A 26352-nucleotide genomic window follows, 5' to 3' on the forward strand; every position below is an offset into this window, starting at 1 on the left:
ACTTTTATGTCTTCTATGTTTTAAACATAAATATAACAATATTTGTATTACTTTTTTTGATTAAAAAAAAAAAATCTGCATATTTATTTTCAAGTCAATTTTATAGATGTTTATATAAGTTTACTAGGTACAGGACAAAATACTGATTTAAGCCACACCAAGGAAGATAACTATAAATATAACTATAAAGATAACGATATTAGCATCGACACACCAGCGGATGATATCATCTGTTATTATAAGCGCATGCTCGTCTGCTTCTTTAAATTCTCGAGCTCGTTATGGCAGGATGGATTCTGATTGGGTGTCAATGTTTTTATCGTTCATCAGCTGGAAAAAAATCATTCTGAAAGTGATTCCAACAATATCGATGCTCTGTGCATTTATCGTTATAGCTGTGACGTGGACTCTACTATTCTTTAATATTGAGAATGATTTTTAGAACTATATCTTTATTGTTATCTTTATAGTTATCGTCCTTGGTGTGAACGGGCCTTTAGACAGTGATTTTTTGCATGTGTATCTTGTACGTCTGCATTTGCATGTCCATTCACATCACCGACTCAAGCCAGTCATAAATCACTGATTACGACTGTTAATTTCCACACTACACACAGTGGATCAGCTATGCATGATCTAAGAGTGTGGACACAAACAATGCAGTGGCCCCTGGAGGAGTTCAGTGGGGCAAAGTGGAGCCCAAAGGAGGTCAAACCATGTGCCTGAGCATCAGCTGACTGGAGAATGTGTCTCAAAGGCACATTCATATTTGATCCCGATGGGCTTTTGCACTTCCCTGGGTTAATGAAAATCATCCTCTGTGTCACTGGGAGCTGAGAGCGTGGGGTTTGTGATACGGCAGTCATGGTCTGTGGAGGAGGCGTTTAACCCCGGCGTGTTTATGAGAGCAAGAAAGATGCTGTTGTTTGTAGATAGTTCTGCCTTCCGCTTAGACTGCAGATGGGCTTTATGATCTGCATAAGCATGAAACAAGCTTTTAAGAGATGGAAAAAGGAATGTTCAATTGTTCCTGGAGCAAAGGAAGTTCAGAAGATAAACAGCAGCTTTTCAAAGCACACGTCCCAGGCGTCCCAGAGAGACGAGGCATGTAAAACACAGAAAAACATTCAAATGCAGACGCTGAGAATTGGAAACAACAGGCTTCTCTAAGCCATGCCTTTCTGTTTGTGTACGTTTGTTTTGGGCGATGTGCAAATACCACAAAACACTTGTATTTTGTGGAGGATTGAGCTTGAGCTTCAATATTCAAGTGCATAACATGTTCTCTAACAAACACGATCCTCAATCTTGGGGTGTTTGTTTTTCAGATAGGGCCGGGCGGGTGGGCCCTCGAGCTCAACTTTATGAACCGCAGTCCCTGCACTTAAAATTCTTCTGTTGTTATGCCACGGGTTTTCTTGGTATTCTAGGATTACCATGGCAACACAGTCTCTTATTTAGTTCTTAACCTGTCATTCTTTCTAACTGCTGAAAATCATTTTGTACGGTTAAAAAGGAACGTTAATCACCTGGGACCAATTTCTGAAATATACAGGTGCTGGTCATATAATTAGAATATCATCAAAAAGTTGATTTATTTCACTAATTCCATTCAAAAAGTGAAACTTGTATATTATATTCATTCATTACACACAGACTGATATATTTCAAATGTTTATTTCTTTTAATTTTGATGATTAGAGCTTACAGCTCATGAAAGTCAAAAATCAGTATCTCAAAATATTAGAATATTACTTAAGACCAATACAAAGAAAGGATTTTTAGAAATCTTGGCCAACTGAAAAGTATGAAAATGAAAAGTATGAGCATGTACAGCACTCAATACTTAGTTGGGGCTCCTTTTGCCTGAATTACTGCAGCAATGCGGCGTGGCATGGAGTCGATCAGTCTGTGGCACTGCTCAGGTGTTATGAGAGCCCAGGTTGCTCTGATAGTGGCCTTCAGGTCATCTGCATTGTTGGGTCTGATGTCTCTCATCTTCCTCTTGACAATACTCCACAGATTCTCTATGGGGTTCAGGTCAGGCGAGTTTGCTGGCCAATCAAGCACAGTAACACTATGGTCATTGAACCAGCTTTTGGTACCTTTGGCAGTGTGGGCAGGTGCCAAATCCTGCTGGAAAATGAAATCAGCATCTCCATAAAGCTTGTCAGCAGAAGGAAGCATGAAGTGCTCTAAAATTTCCTGGTAGATGGCTGCGTTGACTGTGGACTTCAGAAAACACAGTGGACCAACACCAGCAGATGACATGGCAGCCCAAATCATCACTGACTGTGGAAACTTCACACTGGACTTCAAGCAACATGGATTCTGTGCCTCCACTCTTCCTTCAGACTCTGGGACCTTGATTTCCAAATGAAATGTAAAATTTACTTTCATCTGAAAAGAGGACTTTGGACCACTGAGCAACAGTCCAGTTCTTTTTCTCCACAGCCCAGGTAAGATGCTTCTGACGTTGTCTCTGGTTCAGAAGTGGCTTGGTAGACCTTTTCCTGAAGACGTCTGAGCGTGGTGACTCTTGATGCACTGACTCCAGCTTCAGTTCTCTGCTTGTGAAGCTCTCCCAAGTGTTTGAATCGGCTTTGCTTGACTGTATTCTCAAGCTTGCGGTCATCTCTGTTGCTTGTGCACCTTTTCCTACCCAAATTCTTCCTTCCAGTCAACTTTGCATTTGATATGCTTTGATACAGCACTCTGTAAACAGCCACACCTTTCAGTAATGACCTCTGTGACTTACCCTCTTGTGGAGGGTGTCAATGTTCGTCTTCTGGATCATTGCCAAGTCAGCAGTCTTCCCCATTATTGTGGTTTCAAAGAACAAGAGATACCCAGAATTTATACTGTAGGGATAGTCATTTATTCAAACTCAAATGTAAATATTCTAATATTTTGAGATACTGATTTTTGACTTTCATGAGCTGTAAGCTCTAATCATCAAAATTAAAAGAAATAAACATTTGAAATATATCAGTCTGTGTGTAATGAATGAATATAATATACAAGTTTCACTTTTTGAATGGAATTAGTGAACTAAATCAACTTTTTGATGATATTCTAATTATATGACCAGCACCTGTAAGAGCCTTCAAGAGCCTGACACCTTGCAAATTATTGTTTTTGACAATTCAATTTCTTTTCATACAAATATTCGTCATTTTTGTTCAGATTAATTATAGATTATCAGCAATATTGTGTGTGTGTATTGGATGGATGAATGGATACACACACATATACAGTCAAACCAAAATTTATTCAGACACCTTCAACATTTCTCACACTATATCACAGTTTATTCACTATAGTTTAGAAAATGGTAATAAAATACGACAAGAACTCAAGAGTTAAACTGTATCAGAACAAATTCTTCTTGATAATGTCAGATAACTTTGATAGAAAGGTATGTAATGAATTAGGTTGAATAGCTGTCAGCTGTTAAATTTAAGTACGCAATTAGATAATACCAATTTAAGTCAACCAATTACCAAGCAATGCTTAATTTTGTTCAATCTGTGGTGTAAAAAGATCGCATTAGCAATTAAAGAAAAAGACATAAGCAAAACATGGCCAGGTCAAAGTGTCTGAATAAGTTTTGGTCCCAAATTTGTATAAATTTTACTGGTAGTCCACTGTATGAAGAATTTTTCGGTATACTTTATTTTGCTATCTTCACGTACATAAATGAACTATAGTGTCCTGGACCCACTAGTAAAAAAATATCAAAAAATTATATCTGGTGTCTGAATAATTTTTGGTTTGACTGTATGTATATATATATATATATATATATATATATATACAGACATGGTCATTGAGTTGTATTTATGAATTGTCCTGCATCTAATTTTATAGTTCAAGTATAAGGAGATTTTATACTTTTAATTTTAGGCTGGTTTGTGTTATTCTGTGTATCTAAGGTAAATTTCACTTGTTCCAGTAATGCGATGCTGTCGCTGCCATGGCTCCAGCTAATTAAGTGTAATACAATTAGACGTGAATCTGGGTCCTGCATTGCCATGGGGACAGATCTGTTCTCACGAGGTTGCAGAGGCGTTGGGACCAAACTTACTAATGTGCATGCTATTGGGAGGGCAAAGATAGTGTAACACCTCTGCATATCAGATGTGCTATAATTAGACCTTGTACACATCACTATGAAGACTGCCTCCTACGCTTAAACACAGATAAAACCTTGATGAAATGTCATTATATTCCATGTACATGGAATAAAAAAGTTTTTCCAAAGAACTGGTGCACCTGATTGTAAAAGTATGTAAGATTTGTCTTTCTCGCCTGTGCATGACCTTCAGTGTATCCACAGCAGATTGAGTGACATGCAGAACCAGAGGGAAACAGACAGAGAGAATTAAGACTGGACCAGATGTTAATTATGTCTGTTAGTCTTTGCGGAGCCAGTGATATCACTGAAGCATGTGGTCTTATTAGCTCAACTGATAGAGCATGGCGCTAGCAACACCAGTTACAGGTTCGATTCCTAGGTAATGTAATGTACTAAACAAACTAATGAAATGAGTAGCTTGAATCAGGAGGTAACAAACCTGTGTTTGTCTGATTTACTTTTTTCCATTAAAAACACAAAAGAAGACACTTTGTTTTTGCCCATAAAATGGAAATCATTGGGGTCCAAATGTTTATCCCTATCCCTTTAACTGTAAGAACCATCATAGCAGCTTAAACTGTCCTGACAGCTGTTTTCATAAAATAACACTGCTTTCATGTTCAAATACAGCTAACACTGAATCACACGATGTATTTACCGAAACATGTAACCTTGCTATTTTCCGTATTTATCTTCCAATTCACCCCGTGCTGCTTACCTGTTAAACACACAGCAGAGATGAAAAGCCTTTCCATCAAGCAAGAGGTCCGCGCCAGCAAGATGACTGTGGTCACTTAACTGAGACGCAGAGAAAATTAACCCTGCCTTTTCACTGAAATCAAAAGCTTTCAGGTCGATTTATTGGCTTAGTGGGAGCATTAACCTTAAAATGAAACTTGCCTGTGAAATGAACGAAAATCTAGCAAAGTTAATCAACCTAATCACAGTTCTCATGAGGGAACATTTAGATGTAAACTACTTTGCCATTTAACGCTTGGTTTGTGTGGACACATTTGTTGGGTGGTATCTTCATGTTTATATATGGTATATATATATATATATGGTATACATTAATGATTTGGAGTTCAGCACAGTTTGTTTGTGAAGCTTCCAGTCTGGTACACAAACAAGTGGCGTGTTTATGTTGACAGCTAGAAAGGTTGGCATATCTGTCTGCAATTCTTGGGGAAAAGGTCATTTAATATCTACTGTGATGCTTTTGTGCTAAGAGTATGAAAAGTGTTTCGACTGGACCTGGCAGGAAATCGTAATGCTCAGCATTTGCTCTTTGATAGCTCACAAGTCTTAATAGAGTTTTTTGTTTCTATAGGCAATATAATTACTATAGGCAAAAAGTTTCTACAGGCAAAAAGCTCAAGTGAGACAGTTGTTGACTTGACACAGAGATATGAAGTGAATGGGTAAAAATGAATTACAAAAAGATTCAGTTGGTTAATGCAGTAACTAACATGACCTAACCATGAACAAGATTTTCTAGCATTTATTATTTATTTTATATTAATAGGCACTAGTAATGACTCACTCCATCCAGCAGCAGGTAATTCTGATGATTAATAGTGTTGATTTAATTTGGTTAACATTACTACATTGTAACAATTAAAGTTAGAAATTTTCCTGTTTAAAGTTATAAAAATGTATTATAAACAAACATGACTTAACACTTAACTTTTTAAGATTAATAAAACCATTTTTGATCAGTTAGTTCATTGATACCATTATTGAGCTAACATTAAAATAACAATTAATGTCGTTAATGTGTTTAGCATTGCTCAGATAATTTGATTTTGCATGTATTTGGTGAAAATAGTAGAGTTCATATTGACTTTTGATTCAGATAATCTATTTGAGAGAAGACGTGCAATTACTGAGAGTTTTTTCAGGGTTTTCACTTCTTACAGAAAGTTTAGAAACGAATGAAATTGTGAAGATTATTGACAGCAAACTTTGTATGTAGAAATGAAATCTGGTTTCAAGCCACCAGCACGTAATGGCTGCAGCACTTTCAGCTGGATGTAATGTTAAGCTTATTGCGTAAATGTGAGGCAATGATCGTTCCTCAAGCCACTGGCTAGGAAGAAGAAACAGAGAGAAGATGCAGAGCAGAAATTAAACTTTTTTCTTTTTCAATTCTTATAACAGGACTGTGAAGGCTTGCTGGTTTTAGCTGGTTTAAAGTGATTACTAACTGGTCTAGCTGGCCTCTTTGTCAGATCAGGCTGGTCTTTAACTCATCTAGATGATCTCTCAGCCTGACCAACTAAAAATTACCCCAAACCCCACCAGACCAGCTTGAACAGGCTGAGAGACCTAATGCTAGTTTGTTTTGTTTTTCTCAGAAGGGAGAAAAAAAGAGCTGATTAACAGTGTGTGAAACAAACATAAATGGGCATTTGGTTCTTTGCTTCATGGTCTCAAGGGGTCTTCTCAAAAGACTGATGTCATCAAAAGGCGCCTGACCAGTGAAAAATCATTCAACTAATCCCTTTCAACTGCCTCCTGAACCCCTGTTGAAAGCCTGTGAGATCAGTTTTGCCCAGCGCCTCAGACAGAAGAGGTTTTCAGGGGTGAGAACTTCAGGCCGCCCCACCCCCTTTATGCTGAATCGCACCTCTGTTTTGTATTTTCTGTATTCCTTTCCATCTCAACCTTTCAATGGGCCTATTATCTCAACAAGCAATACCAAAGCGTCCTGGTTACGTCAACAATTTTCTCTCTGTATTTTCTGGGCAGCTCAGAACATTGAGGTTGCCACAAAAAATGTTCTGTCCAACAACAGCATGGATCTTGTCCATAATGCCTTTTGCAATGAGCGTATGGCAGCGGGCCTAGCTGGAAGAATACTGAAGTTACGTCATAGCTTTCCTCCATGAGGATTTCAGGCCAAGAGCTCTGTTTTAAGTGATGATATGATGGATTTGAAACCGTTTATGGCATATATATACTCACACACTATAGTTTACGTGCTTAAGTTTTCGGTATCACTGTGGTGAGGATCAGTGGGCTCTCTGTGGGTGTGATGCTGAAAAAATCATCACAATCCTCAGTCCTCAGCATCACAATTTTGTGGTTTTCACCTCATCTGTTTTACAGTGCGGTTTCAGCTGCCTCAGAATTAGGCAGCTGAATTTAATGATTCTCTTGATTTAATTTTGCTTTTCCACTTAACAAATGAGATGGACTGTGAAAAGAGCATTTCCTTGAATTCCAGAATTGGATTTATTATCATTTAAATGAAAAAAAGTGATGGTCCTTCTAGGAGGACAGTGATTGACTGTACAATGCAGTCCTTTTATCAACCGTTTTTCTTTCAAATCCAGTATAGGCTTAATCAAAGTGTTCTTTGTAGTCATTTGTATAAGTGTGTTTGTGAGTGTTTATTATGCCCAATTGAAACGTCCTCACAAGACTTGTAAAATCAAGTTGAGTATGGAAACAGGCAACCAAACCATGTTCCACAAAGCACGTATTGTGTGATCGATGTTTTTTCACAATATGTTGTCTTTTGCCTGTCATTAGATGGCCAACGGATAACAGTGATAACAGAAATGTTCAGGCCTTCTGTTTAGCCCAGTATGGCATGATGTGTTCTGTTGACTAATATGTGCTGCATAAAAAAAAAAAAACCGGCTTACAGCTTTATATGGCCAATCTCTTAAAGAGCCTGGTTTCTCTTTAATTACAATTTGAATCACTTGTACCATTATTTATTTATTTAATGGCACATCAGATGTCATCAATTAGGTTTGCAGTAGGTTTTGAAAGCTTCTTTTCTATTAGGTTCTCTTTAAAGATTAATTTCAAGTTAATCTCTATCAACAGCATCCTATAGATTTCTAAAAGTTATAGTAGATACAATTTTTGATTGTTTTTGCAAACTAACTTTTGCAAACTAAACTGTCAATTGAGCTTAAAATGTATTAAACCCAGAACATTTATTTGAACCCAGAACCCAGAAACACTTTATTGGTTTTTATTTTAACAATATGGGGAACCATAGAAATAAGCTGGCTGTTTTTGCTGTACTTTGAAGTGTATACATAAATTAACTCTGTTATGATTGGTTATCCCTGGCAAGTTGCTTTAGAGATTAGATTAGGTCTATACAGCCATTATGAAGCCAAACAGAGCCTGAAGCTTCAACAATGAAACACTGAAGGTCAAACCGACAATCCTTGTCTGTAACATTACTGAGTTATGTTTACACACAATCAACTTTGTTTTACTATTATTGTACAGATTTAGGGTGTGAATCTTTAGATTTTTTTTTTTTTTTTCAACTGGATTCCAAAGCATTTTTGCAAATGATTCAGTTTGATTTGGCACATAATTTGATGAATTGTGATTAACAACAAAGCAATTCAGTATTTTTTAAAATACATTTATAAGATTCTTGCCCTAATGTGTCTTAGGCAAGAAGAGGGAGTGCAGACTGTTTATTGCACCAATATATAAATTGATTCATTAGATGTTTTTGATTTTTTGTCATATTTTAAGATTTATGCATATGAAGCAGTGTTAAATGAATATTTGATACTCCTGATCAATGCAGTGTATATGATTTCTGATTTTACGATGTTTGTGGGGACCAAATATTGGCAAAATATGAGGCTATGCAGTTTTTTTTTGTGTGACAGAATGAAATATCTGTAAATACTGTATCTGTAAATACTGTAAAAATGATCTGTAACTTCCTCATTTGAGTCCCTAGAAATGTAACACTGTGTAAATACCATCACTATGTAAATACAACATTACACACATACACACACGAAATTGTTTTTCCCATTATAGTGTTGACTCCCCTACTGATTTTTTCCCCACCCATGCCGTCAATCAAAATAATTGACACCTATGACATTTCTACTATCTAAAGTGAATTTTCCTTTCCTTTACCCTTTCCTCTCCCCCAAACCCTCCTCCTCTCTGTCTCTCGCTCTTTTTCAGGGCATGAAGCCAGACAGTTTTTACAAAGTGAAAGTCCCTGAACTGAAAGAGATCATTGAGGGATGCATCCGGATGAACAAAGACGAAAGGTAACTATAATGTCTACAAGGTTGTTCAACAAACAGGAACATCTGTAACCAAAGAGCTGCAAAGGCGTGTATGTGCACCAGCAGTCGTCGTAATGTTTTAACACCTGCCAGACGGGTTTTTACTGTTTGCTCATTAAAACAGCAATACCCAGATTCTTGTTCTTTTGACATTTAAACAACTCCTCAGAAAGCCCTGCATGCCACTATTTTTGTTACCCAGCTGCACTGGTTGATATTTCTGTTACGCCCTACATTGATCAGGTGACACATGGTTACAGAATCAACAGTGTCAAAGATGGCGACATGAACACTTCAGATTTTCTAGTGGTACTACTTGGGCATAAACTTTCTCCTCTGTGTTGTTTGACCTCTGTGGTGTCAGATGGCTTTGGGTCACTAGTTATAATGAGAGAGTGTTACAGTTAGGGTCACTAATACATTGCTGCCTGTCTTTTTTAAATCCCAGCTAATCTTACAGACACAATATATATATATATATATATATATGTGGGTTTATTTTTGGTTGCGCACTTCTAAGGCAGCTTTATGACCATCATGGAAGCCCAATTTAGAACACTCTACTTTGGCAGCAACACAACTAGCAAAACACATACCTCACAATAAAGTTTAGCATTAGCAAGTTGCTAAGCTATCAGCATGGTACTCTAACATAAAAATACACACAGTAGCACACACAAATATTGGTTGAAATTTATTTTTATTTACAGTGATCTGCTTGAAACATATTTATAAGAAATGTAAGTATATTAACTATTAGCACTTCTCTTACTTTCTTAGGCCCACGTGTCATGCTAACTCTGTAGGCAGATCACTAGGTTTTGGAATAGTGTAACTTTGTGTGGACTTCCTGCAGGCATGATTTTCTGACTTTTTTTTCACTTTTATGCTAAAAGTAACCAACAGTTTCCATCAGTTCCTGCTCTCCACTTGAAATCACTCAATCACACCACTTTTCTTCTACCCAAAATATCCTCATAATCGTGTAATCAATTCAGCGTAACACATTTCGGCCAGGATAATGGTCCATTTAATGTCGTCCAGCCATTATGTAAAGCATTTGGTCAATAGCCACTAGTAATGACTCACTCCATCCAGCAGAAGGTAATTCTGATGATTAATAGTGTTGATTTAATTCACTCCAGTTTTTGTAGATGAATGTACTTACTCTCAGTCACATTAAGATCTCAAAGTGCTTGCCTCACAGTCCATCTCTCATAAGATGTGAGACCTTATTATGCTGGGATTTTTTTTACCGGTTGCATGTTTCACAAAGCAATAAGGAAATCTGGTTGTAAATTGTCTTAAAATACTGCGAAAATAATTAGCATTTATTAAAAGCAATAGCTCATGTAAACAGCGTTCATCAAAAAAAATACCTTAAAATAGCTATTTTAGGATCGTAATTAATATTTGTCACTTGCATGTGGCATGTAAAAAAAAAAATGTTAAAAATACAGAGCTAATTTTTAATGGCTTATAGTGGAAAAAGATGCTTTTTGCAGCCAGATGGTGTAGTTACAACATCTACCAGTAGGGGCTAACTAGCTCATACGAACCAGCCAAACCTTGATGCCCTTTTTTAAAACCCAGAATGAAGTATATGATCTTATGTGTTTTCTCGCAATCTCGTTTAGGTACACTATCCAGGACCTGTTAGAGCACACTTTCTTCCAGGAGAATAATGGTGTCCGTGTTGAGTTGGCTGAGGAGGATGACATGGTGAAGTCTGGCCTTAAACTCTGGCTTCGAATGGATGACACCAAGAAGCTCCATGGCAAGTATAAGGACAACAACGCCATTGAGTTCCTGTTTGAACTCTATAAGGATGTCCCGGAAGAGGTGGCTCAGGAGATGGTGAGATCCAAAATCTTGATTTGATATAGATTCATTTCCATTTTTCTGTAATTTCCATGCCATTACTGAACAGATCAGCAAAAATAACAACAAATTCATGTTCTTCAGGTTGTTCTTGGCTTCGTCTGTGAGGCAGACTACAAGCTGGTGGCCAAAGCCATTCGTGACCGTGTCACCACCATCAAGCGCCAACGAGAGAAGCTCCGCCGACAATCTGAAGAGGCACAGAGGCGGCGACAAGAGGAGGTGATTGAGGAAGAACCCGAACCTATTGTTGAAGCCGAACCTTCAGTTTCTAACCCACCTGCTTCTAAGCCTCCTGTAGATATGCCCGTTTCCACCCTTACTCAAGCTCCGCCCACTGTCACAGTGTCAGGCCCCATTTCCCTGCCTGCAAACGAATCTCTGGACTCTGGCTTCAACGCCAGCTTTGCCACAGAACCCGAGGAGCCAGACACGGACCAGCGGCAGCATTTCAACATACGTCACGCCAGCTACTCATCAGCAACCTGTAAGTTTGTGTACTCTTCTATATATTAAAGTCGGCATGAAATAGAAATTCACCCTTTCTCAGAGGTGTCTAAACCTGCTCCTGGAGGGCCACTATCCTGATAATCTCCAATATCAATTAAACACACCTGAACCAGCTAATAAAGGTCTTTCGGATTACTAGACAGGTGTGTTGGGGCAAGTTGGATCTAAACTCTGCAAGAAAGTGGCCTTCCAGTAGCAGGATTGGACAACCCTGCCTTCTCTATTTTCTATATGCATGTTATAGACCTTATTGTGAACAATTCATCAATGCATACCCTTACGAAAAAGAAGTTTACTCAAGTGTGCTATTAGTATACTTCTTTTAAACTAAAAAATAGGAAAGTATACTTTTAGTCTACTTTTTATGTACTTCTCAGAAATGGACTTTATGTACTTCTCATAAATATACTTAAAATGTCATTTAAGTATACATGAATTATACTTAGAAAAAGTCTAAATATATTTGAGCTATACTGGTGCTCCTAGAATCCGTGTTTTCATTGTTATATGGTAGGGGGCGCTAGTATACATCTTCTTTACAGAATTTCCAAACAAATACACAAGTGAAGAAGAAACCGAAACAACAGATGCTTCCACATGTAATCTAACACGATCATCAGACATAAAACAGCATCAAAACTGTAGTTATGGAATAAAATGTCGACCAATGAAGAGGTAATAATGACTGTCAAGCTTTGAGGTGTTGATCAACTCCATCTACAATTTGATTATCATTCTGAATTCAATTCATAGTCTTTTTTCAGCTTTTTGTTCAAAATGTTTATTTCTTTATTTTTTATTTATGAAACTTACCCACATTCAAGTGTTTAAAAAATAATGCATGAAGCTAGAATAAAATGTTTTTGTTTACAAGTAGATACTTAGTAGTACTTAGTAGATACTAAGTAGATAGGACATAGTAGTATACTTAAAGTATGATGTAAAGTTCACTTAAAGAAGTATACTTGCAGTATAAAACTACTAAACTAGTAGTACTGAGACTATACTTCAAATTGTACTAAAATGATACTACACATATTTAATTAGTAATCTATCAGTATACCTATAAGTTTACTTTTAGTATAGTTGCAGTACAAGCTAAAAACATTGATGTAAACTAGTTGTGTACTCAAAGTTTACTACTGTTATACTTAAAGTATACTTAAATGTATACTTGTATATACTAGAAAGTGGGCCAATTTAGTTCCAAGGAGTATTGAAATAGTACACTTACAAGATTGTATGATTTGAAACCGTATTTGACTGCCTTGAATTCAAAGAAGAAGAAAAAAAGGGAAGTTTGTCAGTCGTTTCCATTTTATACATGTTTTTTATGAAATGTAATTAAAATAATAAAAAAAAAAAAAGCATTTAAATTGTAGTAATATTTCACAATATTATTTTAGCAAATAAAAGCTGCTTTGGTGAGCATAAGAGACTTCTTTCTGCCAGTCTTACTGACATAACAATTTTGAAGCGTAGTGTATTTTACACAAACTTTTGTAGTCCTGTAGAAAAGATACTGTCTAGTTTATCTGCAATTCCTTTAAAATAGTCAACCTCAGTCATTGTATAACCTGTGGCAAGTTGCATAAACTGCTTAGACTAGTCTTACAAAGTTATTCATCTATTTTTAATTTTTTTTTATTTTTAAGACTGGTCATCATAACTTAACATAAGTCAGTTACAAAACGGTAGATTGGTAAGACTGATTACCCCTTACCTAACTGTTAGCTGGTCAAACTAGTCTTAAAAATAGTGACTATTTTTATGCAACTAACCCCGTATGCTAACTAGGGCATGCATGACGACTATGCACTTTAGCATTATTGGTAAGCTGCACACTAACAAACAACTTTCCTTTTGTATGGTTGAATTATGGTTACCATGGCAGCTGACTGTGAGACAGATGGATATCTCAGCTCCTCTGGGCTTCAGGATCCTTCAGAAGCTCGAGTTCCTGTGGCAAACCAACCCTCCACTGCTCCACAACCAACCAGTGGAGCTCCTCATGTGGAAACCCCACCCATTGAAGCTCCACCCACTGAAGCCCCTCCCACTCCAGCTGCAGCAATCCCAGCTCTCCGCTTCCCCTCGGTAGGTTACCAGTGGGCATGAGATGCTTAAAATGATGGACACTAATGACTGTTTCATGCATTATCCAACCAGCACTAACAATTAAAAGTTTGACTAAAAAGCGACAGTAAAAGCATTTATAATGTTATAAAAGATTTGTATTTGAAATAAATACTTGTCTTTTGAACTTCCGATTTATAAAAAATATTAAGCAGCACAGCTGTTTTCAACATTGATAATAATAAGAAATGTTACTTGAGCAGCAAATCAGCATATCAGAATGATTTCTGAAGGATCATGTAACACTGAAAACTGAAGTAATGATGCTGACAATTCAGCTTTGCATCACAGGAATAAATTAAAATATATTAAAATGGAAAAAATTTGTACAAATATTTCTGTAATATTACTGTTTTTACTGTATTTTGGATCAAACAACTGCAGGTTTGGTGAGCATAAGTGAATGGGAGTGCACTTAACTAATAATTTAAAGTTAAAGGAAATGCAAGATTTCAGACCCCTTTTGACTGATTCTACCAAAAATTATAACAGACAAGCAGCCCCTTAATGTTTTATATGATAAAATAAAATGTTCATTTGAATGAGGTTTCAATTTGAATCACAATTTACATTGCTAAGTGTATTCCTTTGCCTCCCACAGAGCATTGCTGTGTCCCAAAACACAGAGAGGGCCCAGTCAGGAAGTGCCAGTGGTTTTTCTTCTCCTGTCGACAGGTAAGCTTCTGATAAACAGGCTCCATACACAGTGTTGACTGCTCCTTACACACTAAACGTGGGATATTAAGCTACGAATGCAGAATCAGTCCTATACAAGACTGCCATTTAAATAAAACCTCCCCCACTGCATGTGTGGATGTGGCTTTTGTTTTGACGTCAAGAAAATGTGGACCTGATCCCAGCTGTGAGAGCTGTAATCTTACTCACCAACTGACCAACATCGTGCCATGTTATACCCACAGTGCCTGTAGTGCTCCAGTGGAGAGCAGATCTTTTTCTGTGTGACTCATATATAGACACACACACACACACACACACACACACACATACACAGCACATAGCCTAGTGGTAAGTGCATTAATGGTAATGATTTAGCTCAGGGGAGCAATTTACCTTGAAGGCCGTTTCTGTAGGAAGCCAGACGAAGGCAAAGCAAAGGTAGCATATGGTCAAATGGGTACACAAGGACGCTGTTACATTTTACTCAATTAGCTCAACCTGATTTAGAAGATCTGTGGTAAATTACTTGGCCTTTATGTGCTATGGGCAAATTGATAAAAGAAACATTCTGTGCAGTCCAGTTCTGTGAAATTCAGGAAGTCAGAATGTCACCGTGTATTTTATATCCTTCCTCTCGGAACAGCTACGCTTCTGATGTCACCTCTGGTTTGAGTGATGGAAACGAGGGCCTTTCGGAGAGAAGCGGGAAAGGTCAGAACAAACGCACAGGAACCAAGCTGCTCAGGAAGAGGGCTCGCTCACGGCTACGCATTACTGGGGTGACTCATCTGTCAATTAGCTATCCTTAATTAACTGTCCATACGTGGTACCTGACCTTACACTTATGCTAATACTTAGTCGGAAAGCATGTCTAAACTCAAAAAATGGATAACTGCTTTCAAAATCAATTGCCTTTTTGTGATATACTCACAGACAAATGCTCATGAATCACTCCCTACCTGTGTCTTTCTTCATGCAGCTGTCAGATAAAGTGGATCGGGTTGTAGAGTGTCAACTACAGACCCATAACAGCAAGATGGTGACATTTAAATTCGATCTGGATGGAGACAACCCAGAAGACATTGCTGCAGTGATGGTGAGCAAGAAACACCCTAAAAAAATATATATATATATGTATATATATATATATATATATATATATATATATATGATATAAAAAGTTACTGTAAAAATTATATGAAATTAAAATAGAAAATAAATTGAAAAAACAAGATATATATAATAAAATAAAATAATTATGTAATATCTTTATACTTAGACTCTAGTGCACTCCAGTAAAAATCTGTAAACTGAAAGTTATGGAGGTCAAAGAGGACACAAGGACAGAGATAAGGCTGCACTCCTTGTGAGAACTGCATTATACCGTGAGAAGTGTTGATGTTTCAGCTTCTGTGTTTGCACAAACTCTGCAACCTCAAACATACAGTGGAAAATCTATGCACCGTTTCTCTCATCTGTTCATCTAAAACATTTTGTACTGTAGCATCTTCAATTACCAGTGGAAAACCAGTTCTTATGTGTCCATTGCGACTTGTCAGCTATTTTTGACATATTTTTAGCCTACAGGACAAAGAACTGGTTTGTGACTCATCACATTAGTGCTAAAAATCACTGAAATGTGTATTTATAATTTTTTAGAGTAATATGCACCATGTGGACTTGTAGGACTTCTTCTGTGTGTTTTTCAGTTGCACAATTGGCAGCATGTTTTTAAGATGCCATAGCAAGTTAAAAACTTTTTCAACTTTTTTTCAGTACTGATATGAGGCACAAAAAGATTTATGTAAAATGGAATCTGGGGTGAGTTTGTTTTTAGTATAGATACTGAAAATAACTTTTGTTAGCTGCTTTCTTTGGCTTCTTTGTGTTAGCTGTGACTAAAAGTTGTTTTGATCATCCAATCCATGGCCTTGAGAATGGATTTAGGAGTCATATAGACAGTAGTGTTTCCCTTTGCTACATTATGAGTACATGTCTTTGTGCACTGCACTGTATCACTGCTCAATATTGAATTCCAGTAGCTTTGAAGGAGACCTTTGGACTCATTAAGAAACTCTGCTCAAAAGAGCACGCAAGAAGACTCCAAATTATATCAACCCAATTAACTTATCTGTCTCTTTGCACCCCTTTTAGGTACATAATGAGTTTATCCTACCTGGGGAGAGAGAGGGATTCATCCACCGCATGAGGGACATCATCCGTCGAGCGGAGGCCCTGATGAGGAGAGAGCCTTTGGAGCCGCTGGGCCCTAGAGACACCGCTCGTCTGCCTTATCTGAGTGGAGTCGGCTCACTGTCTGCCTCACAGGTTTGAATGCACTGTTTTTTATTATTTTAGAAGAATTTTAGATTATTATATATTTATTATCATTTTCATTTTATTTTTTACATTTTATATATATATATATAGAGAGAGAGATAATTATTATAAATATGTCTATATATCTACTGTATTTTAGCATTTTATAAAAAAGTCTTTAAAAATATTTTTCAATTAAATTGATCATTGGCGAGGGTTTGGAATTCAGTTGTTTACTTTGGGATTTTATATGTTTGTGGTTCAGAAATCCAATCAATGATTGTAATAAGAGAACTTAGTCATCAATATTGAAGAGTCATCAATAAGAAAGGCCTCTGCCACAGTGTGCCTGTAGACTTTATTCATGCTTGTGTGACAATCTTCTTATCTTTTCTCACACGTGCTCCTAACTTGGTCACTTTTCTAGACGGTGACGTTAATGCCAACGTGTGCTCTGTTTTTCTCCACAGCCCAATCTCCACACGCAGGGCCTCGCTCGCACACACTCCTCCTCCTCGTTGCCTGGTAACAAACATACACACGCACATGCAGATTGCAGACCACATACACACACAAACACACACAAACACTCATCATATACAGTATGTGTAAAGTCTTTTCAATAATTACAAACAAATGCTCAATGTGTCACCCCCAAATCAAATCTTAATAAAGGCACTAAATAATGTATTAATTAAAATCTAAAAATGATAAAAGTGCACATCATGATATGACCCTGTTGGTGCATGTCCTTCAGATTATACTGCTGCCAGTATAGGGCCAGTGACCCGGGGTTCCTCACCTACACTGAGCGCCGACTTTTATGTTGATCCCGATGCAGTTCCACCCGTCCGGCCCCTGCGTTCACAGTCCTTCCACACTACAGGTACAACAGTAAACCACTTTCGCTTTCCTTGAATTTATGTGCTGTGCTTTTTACAATACATATTATTCCTAAGCAGCTCTACCTAAAATGATACCACATCGAGAATCTGTATTGATAATAAGTCATAAAATGGTTACCAGTGATGCTTACTAAAAACTTGATCATTCTGAAATCTAATTTACGTGAGGGTGAGGCTCAAATGGTAATTAAGCTACATGAAACTGAAAGCATAGCTATAAACTTGTTAGATTATGTAGATTCTGTCAGATTTATTGAATAGAAAGTGTGTTTGCGCCTGTCATTACGTGCAACTTGAATCAAGCCCAGTAGATGTCTTTTTTCTTCACACAATGGGTCATTATTGCTCCATTGTTTTAGGTTATTCAATAAAAGCTTGTATTCCAAAATAGTTTTGATAAACAACTTCATAGTCTATTTTCAGTGTTTCTTACTTTTGCACAACCTCAGGTGTCTCAAAATACATTAGTCTGTCGGTCGCTGTATTAACTAATCAGATTTACGTAAAATGTTTAGATTTTTAACATGAAGTAGAATTCTGATGATTTACATTTTTATATCACCCCCAAGCTTCCGCTATTAGAACCATTCATCTTTGGTCTCTCTAGGTAATGAGCGCTATGTTCTGTCACACAGACAATCAGTACAGTCCGGACCTCTTGGAGACAGCATACAGCTTTCAGCATATGAGGGGCGTCATAATGAACATTCTCTCTGTCTCCCTCTTTTATCTTTCACTCGTGTCATTGTTACTCAGAGCACTTTTCCATGCCTGTTTCTCTCTCTGCACACCATTAGCTGTGGAGCTACTGGAACAAACTCAATATCTTGTGTATCCCACTCTTCAATTGGTTTTCTGAACACCTATCCCCATGGAGACCAAGCTTTGACGCCAGTGTCATTGTTGACGTATATCAGGATTTGCTTCTGACACCTGCTGCTTCAAAATGAACAAGTATATTTCATTACCTGAGAGAACAAACTGCACATAATACAAAGCCTGTGCACAGTACAAAATCTCTATTTCAAAATTACCAGTTTTTCTTTTCTTGAAAGACACATATGGTGACAAATCATTGTGCCAATGTGTCTGCACTGGAAGTAGAGGACTGGCACATGGGGTTTGATAAATGCTCCAATGTGGTTAGCTCCGCTGAAGTAAGGTCACATCCCAATCTTTATTTTTTGGCTTTATTTTTATGCCACAATGATGTTTATGGAGCCTTTTCAGAAGTCAAGCATGGCACTGACAGGTCAAAGCATGTCAGAGAGTCCAATATTAATAAATGATTAATAAATGAATTCTTAGTTGAACATCGAAAATCATCACATAAGACGGTGACAAAGCAGCCGAAAGTTTTCCACAAGAGTTGCAGATTTGAGCAAATAACCACATAGCCAATAATTTTATTTACAGTACAGTATGTTTACTCAAGGGACAATCCCTGTGGAACAACCTGGAATTTAGGGCATAAAGGGTGACAGATCATGACTTGTTCTTTGTGGGACTCAAACACAACAACTGCTTTCTGGTCCTAAGTTTCAACAACAATGCCACACCACTTCTTATAATAGCATCAATGGCCACAATGACTGTTGACGACATGACTAAGTTGAGAAGAGTTTAGCAGGAATGCCTACTAGCGATGAACACTACTACAACTTGGCAACCAAGACTGCTATGTGTATGTGTATTGAGCTTAACCCAGTGTTTCTCTCTTTCTTCCGATTTCCATTTTCTTCAGGTTCCTCTCAGACCTACCAGTCTTTTACGCCCAACTACCAGCAGTACTCCCACCCCGATGCCCTGCCACATCTCCTGCCTTACACTCACAACACCCACTTCGCCTACCCCTACCAAATTGATCACGCCTCCCTCAAGAGTCCCCTCAACCCAAGTCCGCTCACCCGCGTCCCCAGCAACCCAAACTTCTTCTCCTCCTCTTCGTCCTCTTCTGTTGTTTCACCGGTTCAGCAGTCAGTCGAGATGCCAACTCTAGCTGAAACCAACAATCTGCCGCTTTCAGTCGCCCCACCACCTGGTCCGCAAGCTGCAGGCATGTGGCCACCGCCTTCCCAGCAGCCCCTTATTTCACTGGCCAGTGTTCTTTCTATGGCTATGAACTTTGCACATTCCTTTATACCCCCTGGATCCATCCCTCAAGGTTTCCATCCTCAAATGACCCCTCAACCAGGGTATGGCCCTATGTATCCAGCTCAGCATGTGAGTATGAGCAACGCTGATGCTCCATACTACCAGGGGGCACAGAGCGGCCAGTATATGGATATGTATCAATATCCTGATGCTCATATGCAGGTTCCGGCACCAGTTCCCGAACCTCATGAAGGGGGCCAAACAGCATCTCCACCAGTAGTCCCTCTTAGGGAGCCGAGAACAGTCACGGCCCCTGAGATTAAACAGCCCATAAACCCAAACCCCACAAACCCAAGCTCTTCTCCAGGGTCTAGAAGTAGCCCACTGGCAGAGAGCCAGTCTAACCCCTTTGGGCAGCTCAGAGAGCGGGCAGACAGTTCAGCATCAAGCTCCCACACCCCATCCAGCACAAGCTCACCATCGTCCTCCACATCCCCGAGCCCGCAAAACACTGTAAGTGTTTGAAATAACACACACACACACAAAAAAAAAGGAAATTCTGGGGAAATTCTTATTTACACTCATATCAAACATAGCAAACCCGTACAAGTTTTTTTTTTTTTTTTCTTCCATGAAACACAACATGAGAAATATTGCAGTATCTTCTAGCTGCTAAATATTATTACATATATTCAAACTTAGCATCTCATGTTCGGTTACAAGACTTATTATGAGGTGTCATTGGCTTTTATTGCATTACAGTTGGAATATAGCCATATGTTTGGGTTGTTTTTTGAATATTTTAAACAGTTTCTCCATTTGTGTTCCACTCAAGAACGTAAGTCTTTCAAGGAATGACATTAGTGATTAAACAATGACAAATGATTATTTTAGACAGGGTCTGTCACTTTAAATACTTCTAAAGCCAAACCTGTTCTTCTATTCTAAATGTGTACTGTACCGTTCAAACAAAGACATGCATCACCACAAGAACGTCTTTTAAGTGTTTCTGTCAACATAAATATGAGGGTATACTATTAAGTGGAGCATTGCTCTCAGACGTCTTTGTGAACATACTTAGACAAACCTCTTCTGAACACGTACAGTATCGTGGGTGTTGCTTGTTATTACATGTCTCAAAGCACCTGTAGAAGGACGTCTGGTTTGCGCTTTTATTAATATTTTTCAACTTGGTTTAGGTGTCCTCACCTGTCCCAAGGTCCTCCCCTACTCTATCCATGTCTCTGGCAGTGTCTGAAACGAATACCGTCGCAGCCAAATCTAGACTCTCACCTATATCTGAAGGTGAGTTGCACTCTTTCCATCTGTCACACACGTACACACACACCCATAAATAAAACACACCCTTGTACACAAAGATACAGACGTACATAAAGGCCACACAGCCAGACAAGAATAAAAATATTTACATGCACATGCACGTCCATTATTACATGTGCACACACATAAACACACTTTTGTGTGCTTTAAAGCTTTCTATTTACCAAAGAAACCTGAAAAAAAAAAAAAAAGTATCACAAATAGACATTACAATTATTTCTGAAGGATCATGTGACACTGAAGACTGGAGTAATGATTGCTGAAAATTCAGCTTTGCCATCATAGGAATAAATTACATATTAAAATAAATTAAAATAGTAAACAGTTGTTATGTTTTGGTAACAGTTATTAGTCTTTATTTAAAGATGTAATAATATTCCACAATATATAACTTGTTTTTATTGTATTTTTGATCAAGTAAATGCAGCCTTGATAAGCATAAGAGACTTATTTTAAAAATACAGTATACAGTATATATATATATAAAAATAATCCATAACTTTGAATGATAGTGTACTTTGAATTCCTATAATTGTGTATCAAGGGCTAAAATGAAAATACTCAGCTGCCATCTACTGACTGTAGAACCTCATTGCATACTAAGCACATTGTTCAATTAGTTTTGATACGTTTAGGTTTTTTTTTTGTTTTTACCACTTTACTATTCACATTTTGTTTAGAAAATGTAAAAAACTGTTTAAAAAAAAACTTTATCACCTTGTCTACAGAGAAAAAGTCTATTGTCACAGTGGGACGGTTCCAAGTCAGTCCAAGCAAGGAGATCCCCATTCCAACTCCCAGCCCAACTCCCAGCCTGACGCCAACTCCCACCCCTACAGCTACGCCCACATCCATACTGACCCAAACATGCCCTACAATAGTTCCCCAAGCCACGCCCCGCACACACAACAGCCAATCAGACAGCAAAACAGATGTACTGGTGGAATCAGAAAGCAGTCACAGCTCTCTGAATGAATCCCCACCACTTATCCAACCACCTTGTGAGGCTTTGTGCAACTCAGACAGCACTTCCTTGTGGACTGGAGAACCTAAAACACCGGAGAGAAAAGTTGTAGAACCAGACGAGGGACGAGGAGGTGAAGAAGGGGAGGAGGTGGGGGATGAGACAGAAAGGAGGCGGAGGAGGATAAGTGTAAGTTTGCTGGAAAGTTCAGCCGGCAGTCCTCAGTTCAATCTCAATCAGCCGTGGATGAGCTACACTCGCAGCACGTCGTACGCTAGCAGCGACGAGACAGAGAGTGAAGACGAGGGAATGTATGAGGAGCTACAGGAACTCAGAGAGAGGTGAGCCTGTACTGAGGTACACTCCTGCAAATCCCTGTATGCTTTATGAAGTGCTTCATCAAATTCTAGCAGTGAGCCCAAGCATAAAGTCTTAACTTGTGAAACAGCTACTGTAACTCTTATAAGTTTAGACCCAAACCATCAGTGTCCATTATAGATTTAATCCCAACGTTTTTTTGGATCTAACATGTCCAAACATGTTCAGTGCTGTCAAAGTTGTGTCAGGTGTGGAAAGATCTGATGACATAGTGCTTTTCTGTATTTTTTTCATTTTCACAGATTATATCCTATGTTATATTGCTGCATGAGATCTAATAGGTTATCAGTAACTTATTAATAAATTGTGTATTTACTAAGTGTGTTCACATTATTTTGTGATTAAGGGTCACTTGAAGCTTTAAAACCACTGCATTGTTGTTGGCTTCCTGTCCTTCTCCCTCTTTCTCAGACATGTGGCAGAGGTTCAGGCTCTCCAGGCCTCTCAAAAGCAAGAGATTGAGGAACTCTACAAACGGATTGGTAAAGTGCCCCCTCCTGGAATCGTGTCGCCAGCGGCCATGTTGTCCAGCCGCCAACGTCGTCTGTCTAAAAGTGGAGGGTACCCAAGCTCTCGTCGAAATAGCCTGCAGAGACTGGACATACTGCCCCCTACAGGTACCATAGGAGAAGTTACAAATATTTTACTGAATATTTCATCTTGGAAATGTGTTCACAACCTATTTTGTACTGAAAAGGGGTAAAACAAAACAAAAACTGTATATCTAGGTAGGGACTTAATTGTATCCATTTGGAATTGATTGGATCGTGAAAACTGGGTGATACATGTCGAAATGAAGTCAAGCTATTGGCGAGGTTGAAAAGTAACAGTCAGTTGCATTTAAAGTTAAGGTTAAGAAAAACATTTATTTGGAACACTCAACATATTGGCGCCATATTACTTATGTGATTCTAAAATATATTTTTACAGACTTTTTATTGACCAACATTTAATTTTTTATTATTATTATTATTTCCACATATTTTAAGATTTAGTTCATAGTCTAGCACTCACTTAAATGGATAGCAGTATATCTTATGGCCCTTGGAGTGAGTTGCTGTGTGCATTCATTTCTCAAAAAAAGTATGACTTTTATTAATGTTACTTTGTAAGGTACCTTTTTATAACAAAGTAATATAGATTTATAGTATTGGCCATTCGTCTGTTATAGATTACTGCTTAAATGGCAGTAACTCATATAAGTGTTTATGTCATTTTCACAAACACACTTTCAGGTATCATACGTAAGAACTCAGTGAGCGGCAGCAGCAGCGGGTCACAGGAAAGGACCAGTAAAGGAGTGACCTTTGCCTCTGATTATACCAGAATTGTGAGTGATACCTTCTATTTGCTTTTATTGATTACTACCTTTCTGTACCTTCTTAACCCATTTTGGTTTGTTCTTTATCCCTGCTAATGGAATATACAAGAGAGGAATGTGACATGCACTGACCTTCCTATTTATCTTTCTGACAGTGATTTCGTTTTCTGAGGAGCCCTTTAGCCTTCGTACTGCTCTCCTTATGGACTGAAGTGACACCATTGCTTCCTCCGATGTGTGTGAGCACATGTTTGTGATGTCAGGAAAGGAGTGTGTGTTCTTCACAGACTGTGATGTGAATATTTTTAACCAGTATACCTCTGTTCAGTATTCTAAGGATGATTTACTTACCTAGTGAGCTTCTGAAGAGACAGGACACTTGGAAGCACAGACTTTATATATGGAACTTGTTTAGAGATGTGATGTAGTTGATCTCAGCACGGATTTATGGAGAAATGCCTACTCATTTGCAGCTATAGCACCCCTAGTGGTTGAATGTACAAGTTGCAAATGTGTTTTCACTTATTAGGCAGTCCATGTGGTTGCTCTCTATAAGTCAATTAGTTTTATTCCAACTCCCAGGCCATCATAAATACCCGAATGAATCGGTACTGTAAACAAATTTATTTTGCAAAAATGCAATTCAATTCAATACATTCAGTCCTTATGAAGACTTTTAGGCCTCACTGTAGGTTTGCTTTTAAATAAACAGTATCATGTACATATTTGACAAATTGTAAAAATGTTCATTACAGTGCATGTGTGACTTTGTTGCTACAGTGTTTTTGCACTCTCAATAATTGCACAACATATTTTTCTGAACTCCCATGACTTGCAGTGATTTTATTTCTTTTTTTCATGATACAGATCTCTGATGCCTCAAATATATCTAAAATTAATGTAGATGTTTTGAGTAACCACATCGTAAAAACAACAATGCAGAATGCAAGGCCTTATATTTAGAGCTAAACCCACTTAGGTTTTGTTCTGAAATATTTAAATGAGAATAATAAGCATGTTTAAATGCACTTGTCAATCAAGTCTCATTTAGATATTACGCTAAAGTGACTGAATAAATGAATTTCTGGAGGTAACAATCTATCCAAAGTATCTAAAACCAAATTTTAAAGAACAAATAGGAGACAATCACTTAAATAAATCTGCCTTCAGTTCATTTAATGTCCATACTGCCATATTTTTCTAAATTGTAATTATACATTAAGTTAATTTTAGTGGGTACGGATTAAGAATTTAGTTCCTCCCGATGTTAAAACTTAGCATACGGTGTGATTTTGCTTTATTTAATGGCTTTTCAGCTTATGGCTGCCTAATGTTTCCTATATTTGAAACTTTTCTGTCTTAATGCTTTTACCCTTTGTTATTTGTATCTTAGTTAATAGAGTGTGAAATGAAGATGTTAACTCATGTTTTCTTAATTAAAAGAAGAAAATAGCAAACAACTGACACACCGCACTTTTCTTCAAGGCATTTGCCAATAGATGCCACAGATGATCTGTATATAAGGACGCTAATGAATTGTGACGTGTGGAGTCTCAGTTTATATGCTTCGGCCTATGCAGCGATGTTACATATATATGAATATGTGAAGACAAACATAAACATATTGATAACTGAGAAACTGTGAAGTTTGAACAATTGTTGCCTTAAAGTATCTGCGTTTGATTAGACAGCAGGTGTGTTCTACTGCATAGTGAGAGAAGATTTATATATAGATATAGATATATTTAGATAAAGAGAAAAGCTGTATTATATTATGCAAAAAAAATGTTGTACTGCCATGCAGATTGTGCCTATGTTTTTTTTTTTTTTTACATTTTACTGTTGATTCCTGGATGAAACATGATTGTTGTAAATGTACAAATAAATAATGATTTGACAAAAAAACAAATATTCTCTTAAACTGTGTGAACATGTCACATACACTGGGGTCCACTAATGAAAATGCTTATTTTTTTTGCTTGTTTCCTCCAATTTAATAAAACATTTTAAAACATTTTTTTCAAAAATGATATAAATGATGTTATTAGCATAACAGTATATTTTAAAAAGTAGAGTTAAAATGTCTTTGAAGGAATACCTCAGTTTTGTCACAAATTTGCTTGATTGGTGACCTAGAACAGTGCAGAATCTTAAAGGAATCGTTCACCAGAAAATGAATATTTGCGAAACATTGGTTCACCTTCCAGCTATCCAAGATGTACAGTAGATGAGTTAGTTTCTTCATCAAAAAACGTGTTACGTCGCTTGCTCAGCAATGGATCCTCTGCAGTGAATGGGTGCCGTCAGAATGAGAGCCCAAACAGCTGATAAAATATTGTGAAGCAAAAAGCTGTGTAAGAAACAAATCCATCATTAAGAAGTTTTTAAACTGTTGCTTCTTGCCAAAATACCAATTCATAATCTATAATAATGTTTCCTTCAGTGAAAAAGTCCATCCACTTTTGTCCTCTCACAACAATATTCACATATATGTTTAGAACTGTTCTGGAATTTATGTTTGTAAACTTGCTTGATCTACTCATATTTCTCTCCTGATTCAGACAAGATGAGTTTTTCACTGAAGAAAGCAGTATTATGGCTAGAGGACTCATTTT

General features: G+C 37.6%; 1 protein-coding gene across 2 annotated transcripts in view; it reads left to right on the forward strand.

Annotated features, from left to right (window-relative positions):
• The window catches only part of wnk4b (WNK lysine deficient protein kinase 4b), a 56313-nt gene extending 30656 nt beyond the window's left edge, over positions 1–25657 (forward strand). Inside the window, exons 5-21 of one of the 2 annotated variants that reach the window (XM_058769946.1) lie at positions 9104–9192; positions 10848–11067; positions 11176–11313; positions 11383–11578; positions 13496–13698; positions 14339–14412; positions 15059–15194; positions 15395–15511; positions 16570–16743; positions 17205–17259; positions 17492–17620; positions 19384–20246; positions 20933–21038; positions 21803–22379; positions 22828–23033; positions 23652–23746; positions 23893–25657. In XM_058769946.1, the coding sequence (XP_058625929.1) occupies positions 9104–9192; positions 10848–11067; positions 11176–11313; positions 11383–11578; positions 13496–13698; positions 14339–14412; positions 15059–15194; positions 15395–15511; positions 16570–16743; positions 17205–17259; positions 17492–17620; positions 19384–20246; positions 20933–21038; positions 21803–22379; positions 22828–23033; positions 23652–23746; positions 23893–23895 (3381 nt within the window). In that variant the 3' untranslated portion in view covers positions 23896–25657. Of the gene's footprint in view, positions 1–9103; positions 9193–10847; positions 11068–11175; positions 11579–13495; positions 13699–14338; positions 14413–15058; positions 15195–15394; positions 15512–16569; positions 16744–17204; positions 17260–17491; positions 17621–19383; positions 20247–20932; positions 21039–21802; positions 22380–22827; positions 23034–23651; positions 23747–23892 lie in introns of both variants that reach the window. The other variant, XM_058769945.1, reaches the window with a different exon arrangement.
• Positions 25658–26352: the final 695 nt, after the last annotated feature.

Source organism: Onychostoma macrolepis, chromosome 03 (assembly GCF_012432095.1).
Source record: "Onychostoma macrolepis isolate SWU-2019 chromosome 03, ASM1243209v1, whole genome shotgun sequence".
Classification (NCBI taxonomy): Eukaryota; Metazoa; Chordata; class Actinopteri; order Cypriniformes; family Cyprinidae; genus Onychostoma; species Onychostoma macrolepis.